This window comes from Gobio gobio (genome assembly GCF_949357685.1).
Source record: "Gobio gobio genome assembly, contig: scaffold_273, whole genome shotgun sequence".
Classification (NCBI taxonomy): domain Eukaryota; kingdom Metazoa; phylum Chordata; class Actinopteri; order Cypriniformes; family Gobionidae; genus Gobio; species Gobio gobio.
The window spans coordinates 9,988-18,272 of NW_027645754.1; the positions used below are offsets into that span (position 1 = coordinate 9,988).

General features: G+C 36.5%; 1 protein-coding gene across 1 annotated transcript; it reads right to left on the reverse strand.

Annotated features, from left to right (window-relative positions):
- Positions 1-624: 624 nt before the first annotated feature.
- On the reverse strand, positions 625-7,981 carry LOC307122367 (equilibrative nucleoside transporter 1-like). The gene is made up of 3 exons (XM_079846359.1): positions 7,902-7,981; positions 4,736-4,935; positions 625-3,111 (listed from the first exon to the last, which is right to left on the reverse strand). The coding sequence occupies exons 1-3, from the start codon at positions 7,944-7,946 to the stop codon at positions 3,000-3,002; spliced, it is 357 nt and encodes a 118-aa protein (XP_079702485.1). The 5' UTR covers positions 7,947-7,981; the 3' UTR covers positions 625-2,999.
- Between the last annotated feature and the right edge of the window lie 304 nt (positions 7,982-8,285).

Genomic DNA, 8,285 nt, shown 5'->3' on the forward strand with positions numbered 1-8,285 from the left:
TATTTGACAGTATTAGCGCAGTAAGACGACTACTTAGTCCAGTAATCACATGTGTTTGACAGACGTTTACTGCGCGTGCTCGGAAAAGCGCATGTTAAAACAGTGCAAGCTAATGAAACCGGCAAGGTTTTAAAACGCATGCAAATAATGAACTTTGGTGATTGTGAATAACTATAGTGTTCCGTGAGTATAACTCTACCACTAACCTGTGATGTGAATGTATGTCGCGTTGTTCAGTATTGGGATGGAGGCAAATGATAGAATTTGTAGAAAAATAATTAATCAAATACGAAACCGCAAAAACGCAATTCACAAGCTCGTATTGAACAGTGAAGGCCGTGCCGAACGGTTCAATATTATATTAATAATTGTGGCATCCCTAGTTAATCAAATCCACATGATTCTGTCCCGATTCTTTCCCACCGGCTGTGAGCTGAAGACCACATGTCCCAGGATTCTGCGCTCAAACGTGCCGTCATCAAACTACGCCTTTGTTTGAACAGGCGACCTCTAGTGGACGGAAAAGTTACATAGTGCACCTTTAAGCTAAAACCTTTAGTGATCATTTGTCTATAATTTAAGGGGTTTGTTGCAAGCAGGTCAAACACAAAAATAGCCATCAATGCAGAAGTAAACAACAGTTTTTATTGAAAATAAAGCATAATATTTGGCACTTTGGTGTCTGGTCTAAAGAATAATGTAGTGTAGAGGAAAGATGTTGTTCGAGGTACGAGGTAGAGTTGGTTTGATCGTATGCGCTTAACTTTAAAACTTCACATTAATGTTTTTATACATGTTAAATACTATAACGTCATAATGCATTTCACCTTCATCTGGTTATTAAAAATGACTACAATACAATATTTGGCTTACATAAACTTCTATAAAGAAAATATATTATATAAATGACTTGTCTTAAATGTGCTGTGAGGATAATTCTATCTTTAAGGAAGATGTGATTAAAAACTGGCAATTAATGTGAAGAAATAGTTCAAAAAGTCTCGTTTTGAGTGAACTATACATGTCAAATGTGTTCAAACACTCTTAAACAATAATAATAATAGACGTAATACTAATATACACTACAGTTCAAAAGTTTAGGGTCAGAGTTTTTTAGGTTTTAGAATCTTCTGCTCATTTATTTGATCAAAAATGCAGTAAAAACAGTGCAATATTATTATAATTTAAACAAATTAAAAGTGTAATTTATTCCCGTGATCAAAGCTGAATTTTCAGCAGCATTTCTGATTATTGTCAGTTGAAAACTGATATTTTTGTGGTTATTTTTTCATGCTTTTTGATGAATAGATTCGTATAAATGTGACTTTTGATCAACGTGTCCTTGCTGAATAAAAGCGGGAACCCTTTGAACGGTAGCATTAAGTTCTTTACATTATGAGCGGTAAGAGTTCACTGAGAGACTCAACGCCTCCAGCACTGCAAAAAATGCTTTTCTTACGTAGTATTTTTGTCTTGTTTTCAGTCCAAATATCTAAAAAATCTTACATTAAGAAGCATTTACTAGACAAGCAAAAGTTTTTGTCCTGTTTTGGGGGAAAATAACTCAAAATTAAGGGAGTTTTTGCTTAAAATAAGCCAATGGGGTGAGCAAAATAATCTTGTTTTCTGTCTAATTAAGATTATTTTGCTTACCCCATTGGCAGATTATTTTGCTTATTTTAAGCAGAGGTGGACAGTAGCTAAGTACATTTACTTGAGTACTGTACTTAAGTACACTTTTGAGTATCTGTACTTTACTGAAGTTTTATTTTTTAGGGAAACTTTTACTTTAACTTCACTACATTTGAAAGACAAAGATCGTACTTTTTACTCCGCTACATTTCTATCAAGGTCCTCAAAGTCGAAAGTCATTTCTGTAGCAGCTTTGCAAGTCAGTGGATGATATATATATATATTTTTTTGCAGACAGCCTATAAGTAATCACTTTTGTAGGGTCATAATTTCCCAAACATTTTTTCAGTTTATAGCAAAATGGAGGAAGACGGTTCCTCGGCACAGTGTGTGCACCCATGGCCATATTAGAAAGTAAGTTTCAGTTTTCTGAAAAGATTAAAGATTAGTTTCGTTGGCATACACTTGATGAATGTCTCATAAAATGTTAAAAAACGTAAATGTGTGGGAGAAAGAGAAGCATAGACATATGGATGATGAAAGAGCTCAGTTCAGTCTGTTTTTTGTGCCTCTGAGATGCCAGAGCACGAGCACTAAATAGAGCTTTCTTTTGTGTTTTTTTCACACTTAAACAGACCAATACACACAAAATGTCAACATTTTCATTTTGGAAAGTATTCACGTAAACAAAGTTGATTATGTCATAAGTGAACGTAAACAGTTGGGGGAATATCGGATGTGTATCAGTGTATAGGATTTGTGCATTCTGCCTTAAAGTGACAGCAGCTTTGTAAATTTTATACAAGTATTTAAATGAGTTCAAGATAGTCGTATGCTAGCATGTGGGATGGAGCATCACTGACTGGCTTAAACCACCATGATGGCTATAGCGTACATTCATACAACAATGCAACGATAATAAAATAATGCATTGACATAAATAAGGAAATTTACTTTTGATACTTAAGTACTTTTATAAACAAGTACTTCTGTATTTTTACTTAAGTAAAAATAGTTTTTTACAACTTTCACTTGTAATGGAGTAATATTTGACCAGTAGTACTTTTACTTGAGTTGTGTACTTTGTCCACCTCTGATTTTAAGCAAAAACTCCCTTAATTTTGAGTTATTTTCCCCCCAAACACGACAAAAACTTTTGCTTGTCTAGTAAATGCTTCTTAATGTAAGATTTTTTAGATATTTGGACTGAAAACAAGACAAAAATACTACGTAAGAAAAGCATTTTTTGCAGTGCATCGGGTGGGATCTGTCCTGTACATTCATCATGTGTCCTTCCACTCAGGATCAGGTGTTGTTCCCGTATGGATCCGCTCTGGACTGTCTCATCCGGACTCATCCGCGATCCTTCAGACGAGCACGCGGAACAGAAACGACAGAGACGCTCCGAGAGCCAAGCCGAGAGACAGGAAGAAGGCCATGATCGCTCCGGCCGTCTCCGCCTCGCTGGGATCCACCTTCCTGTGACACAAACAAGGGATTCAAGAGGTGAAATCGGTGAATTACAGGAATATTGCATTGTTTTAAATTCATGTTCCTGGTGATCTTGAATCAGAATAACTCCTCCTCTTCTCTGATGACGAGGGCGGGGCAACCTGTCACTCACACGAGATCCACCAATAACAAACCACAACCATCCAATCAACAAAATCAAGCCCCGCCCTACATTTGTTCTTGTTTGGGAAGCACTTCACTCGTACGGCACAATAGAGAAGAAAAGATGCAACTTCCGTTTCATGCTGACTTTAAATGTGATTTGTAAATTAGTGTGTATATATAAAACAGTGGTTCTCAAGCAGGACGCCATCTAAAATAAGCTAAAAATAACATATTTTATTTTAAATTCAACCCCTGAAATAACCGGGACTCTCACAGTCATAGAAAATCTGGATTTTAAAAGTATGATTTCCAGGGGCGTCACTAGGCCCATTTTAGGAAGGCTTTAGCCCCCCCTAAATTTCCATCTCCATTTTCAGCAACCCCTGAAAAGCAACCCCACCCCATAATCCCCTCTCCACCAAACTTTACACTTGGCACAATGCAGTCAGGCAAGTCCCGTTCTCCTGGCAACCGCCAAACCCAGACTCGTCCATGGGATTGACAGACAGAGAAGCGTGATTGGTTACTCAGAGAACACGTCTCCACTGCTCTAGAATCCATAATTGGCTTAGTATGTACATTATGACTCATAATTGCAACTTTTTATCTCATAATTGGCTTAGTATGTACATTATGACAGCCATAATTTCAACTTTTTATCTCATAATTGGCTTAGTATGTACATTATGACTCATAATTACAACTTTTTATTTCATAATTGGCTTAGTATGTAAATTATGATGGTCATAATTTCAACTTTTTATTTCATAATTGGCTTAGTATCTACATTATGACTCATTACAACTTTTTATTTCATAATTGGCTTAGTATGTACATTATGACTCATAATTGCAACTTTTTATCTCATAATTGGCTTAGTATGTACATTATGACGGTCATAATTTCAACTTTTTATCTCATAATTGGCTTAGTATGTACATTATGACTCATAATTGCAACTTTTTATCTCATAATTGGCTTAGTATGTACATTATGACGGTCATAATTTCAACTTTTTATTTCATAATTGGTCAAGCAAGTCCTGTTCTCCTGGCAACCGCCAAACCCAGTGTTTTCAACCACATCATGTTTATTTTAGGTTTCAGACATTTAAATGCTCATGAGTACTAGCAAAAAACACACACTGATGTCTATGGAAGCGGTGAAAACAATCCTTTCAGACAGTTAACTTGACTATGTGTTTTATTCATATCAGATACACATTATATAGTAACTATATAGTTTATTCTTCTCCCAGTTCAGCGGTGACTTACTTTCATGTACTTCATAAGACGTGAATGAATTTACGTGATGTAAATCCGACAGATCTGATTCTCTGAGGCGCAAACTAACATGGCGCATTTTGACCCGTGAACGAAGGATTTGTTACAGCGAGAGGACGGATGAACGGAGTAATAATAATGAACCACATGTAGGGTTCGGATTAGGGTGGATCCTGAGGTGTGATTTAGCTGTGTCCACTCACTTGGGTCCGAAGCACATGCACAGACTGGCCAGATATCCGTTGGAGAAGGCGAAGAGGATCATGAAGCCGATGAACCAGCCGTCGTGTGTGAAGTAGACCGGCAGATGGAAACGAGGCTGGACGTTACACAGCATGAAGAGAGGGACGAAGATCACCCGCGCCACTATCAGACCCGGCAGAAGCTTACTGTCTTTCCCAGGCTGACCACAGAGAGAGAGGGAGAGAGAGAGAGAGGGAGAGAGAGAGAGAGAGAGAGGGAGAGGTGAGGATAGAAGAAACACCCGCATTAAATAGCATTTGTGTTTTGCATTAAACAGAAAATATCAAATCAAGTGTCAATTTCTTGACACTTTTTGATCTCATATGTCATTGACACTTTATCTCATAACTCTGAATTTTGCCCTTTCATGTCATAATTTCATTATTATATCTCATAATTGACTTAGTATGTCATTTATGACCGTATGTCATAATAATTTTTTGATCTTATTTAGATAATCTCATAATTATGACAGACAAAATGACGACAAGTCAATAATGACATATAATTGAGATAAAGTCAAACATTTTACTATAAATCACAATTATGAGATTAAAAAGACAAATTTATGACATAAAAAAATCAATTATGACTTGGTATATCCATTTTTTTTCTTTTTATCTCATAATTGACTGAAGTTGGAAATATGACACTGTCATAACTGACATACTATCTTATTTCGATTTATCTCATAATTTTAGAATGTCATTTCTGTGACTTTTCTTCTCATAATTATGATTTAATATGTCATAATTTACTTTTCATGTCAATATAATTTGGACATTGACTGTTTTTGTCATTATTTTGCATTTTTGTCATAATTATTATTTTTTAAACCTCATAACTGACTTAGTATGTCAATTATGACTGTCATAGTTTCAACTTTTTTAATCTTATTTAGATTTTTCTCAAAATTATGACCATCTCATTGTAGGTTTGGAATTGGAATTCTAGTTTCTCTCTTAAAGGACTGTTGGAGAAGCAACACTCGCCCTGGTGGGTCGGTCAGAACCCAGGAACTCAGTCAACCACAGTTCTTTCACTTTATGACTTTATAGATGAATGCGTATGTGTGTGGTTTTATAGAATGCACGCACACATATAACACTGCAGCTCGGATCAGCTCGCATTTCTTCTTCACTCCACACTTTGGTGCGTCATTTTTTAAAAGGGCAACAAGTCTTAAAGGGGCCACACGCGCAACAGTTTGAACAAATTGTATTTCATAAATCGGAATTAGTGCTCACCGTCATAATTAGGAGATTAAAAATACGAAATTGACTTAATCTATCATAATTTAGTTTTTTTGTCATAATTTCACTTTTTTGTCATTTCATCTTTTTCATCTCATAATGACAGTCATAATTTTGTCTTATGTCATAATTTCATTATTATATCTCTTAATTGACTTTTTATGTCATTTATGACCGTATGTCATAATTTTTTTTTATCTTATTTAGATTATCTCATAATTATGACATAAAATATAATTGAGATAAAGTCAAAATTATGACCATAAATCACAATTATGAGATTAAAAATTAATTATGACTCGGCATGTACATTTTTTTCCTTTTTATCTGAAAAGGATGAAATTACATAAAAAGGTGGAAATTATGACACAAAAAGACAAAATTATGATAGATTAAGTCATAATTGTCATGTGTTTAATCTCATAATTGACTTGGTGTGTGTACTAATTCCGATTTATGAAATATAATTATGATATTATGACATAATTTTGAGAAAAAATCAAAATAAGATAAAAAGTTGAAAATATGACGCCGTCATAACTGACATACTATCTTATTTCAATTTATTTCATCATTTTAGAATGTTGTAACTGTGACTTTTCATCTCATAATTATGACTTACTGTCATAATTGACTTTTGATGTCAATATAATTTGACATTATGACTCAGTGACAAAATTATGACTAATGGTGCGTTCACACCGGACGCGATTCGCGCGAGTGATTTACATGTTAAGTCAATGCAGAGACGCGAAATGGCATTCTGTGGCGCGATTCGCGCGAATGAGGCGGCGAGATTCGTGCGATTAAGGCGGTGCGAAGGACGCAAATTGAGCGTTTTGAACGCGCGATTCGCGCGAATCGCTCACACCGGACGCGATTCGCACTGATTGCGTGAAGGTGGACGCGTGTACATTTTGAGGTTACTCGCGCGTGACATTCACTGCACAACAGACGTGAATTCGCGTCATGGGCGGGGCTTCCGCCAGCAGCTCGTCTCGTTGAGAAATGGCTGACATGGGCTGTTTACATGTCTTTTTTTTGTTAAAATCTACTGTTAATGTGTGGCAAAATGTAGTTTTAAGACTTTTTCAGTCGATAATGTAGTTGTTTTAAAGCTCAAATCTGTGGTTTATTTATATAAAGAGTGCCTATTTGAACATTTGATCTGCCGTTTTCGGAGTTGTGAGCTCCAGTGGATCAGCGGCGCTCATTAACCCCGGCGAGAGCAGCCTTTCCTCAGCCAGTCCTTCTGCCGTCTCTGATGTCTCTGTGGCGTCTCCAGCTATAATTCGTCTTGTAACGGCCGATCTTTTCTCTCATGGGTCTATAATTTGTTCCCTGGCAAATCGTTTAGGCTGAGGGCAAAGATAAGTTTCATTACCTTATATTTTTAGGCTATAACTGTACGTTGCAGTTGTAACGTTAGCCTACTAGCACTGACTTTGAATGTTTGACTGCATTGTTTGTTTTATTTCATGTATAGCTTATTATACCTTTTACTTATACTTTTGTATTATTGATCAAACATAAACTTGCATTTAACAAAAAGAGACTGGGTTGTGTTTCATGTCATTTAATGTTATCACAGTGATAATCATATTGTCTGAACCAGATATGAATATACAGATTTTCTCCTCATTGTTGTCACTACTAGAGCAAGCTCCTGATTGGTTTACGCGGCGCGAATATCCGCCAAAGTTCAGATTTTTCAACTTGAGCGATTCGCGCGAATCTCGCCGCCTCGCGCGAATCGCGCCGCCTCGCGCGAATCGCGTCCGGTGTGAACGCACCATAAGTATGTCACACATAATTCTGTCAGTCATAATTGTATAAACATAATCTCATGATGTGATGCATGAGCGTTTCTCACCCACATACACACTGCGGTCAGACTGCGGCCGGCCCAGTCAAACATGTTGAAGAGCAGGAACAAGACACTGGGATGAAATACTTCTCTAGAGAGAGAGAGAGAGAGAGAGAGAGAGAGAGAGAGAGAGAGAGAGAGAGAGAGAGAGAGAGAGAGAGAGAGAGAGAGAGAGAGAGAGAGAGAAGAGAGAGAGAGAGAGAGAGAGAGGAGAGAGAGAGAGAGGATTCAGACACAAGCAGTTCATCAGATGCCTTCATGTTCAAACATGTAAATATTCATATTCTCCTGAATTATACTTACATAATTTCAACTTTATCTTATAATTATAGCTTGGTCTTTGACTTAGTATGTCATAATTTACTTTTTATGTCAATAAAACGACATTGT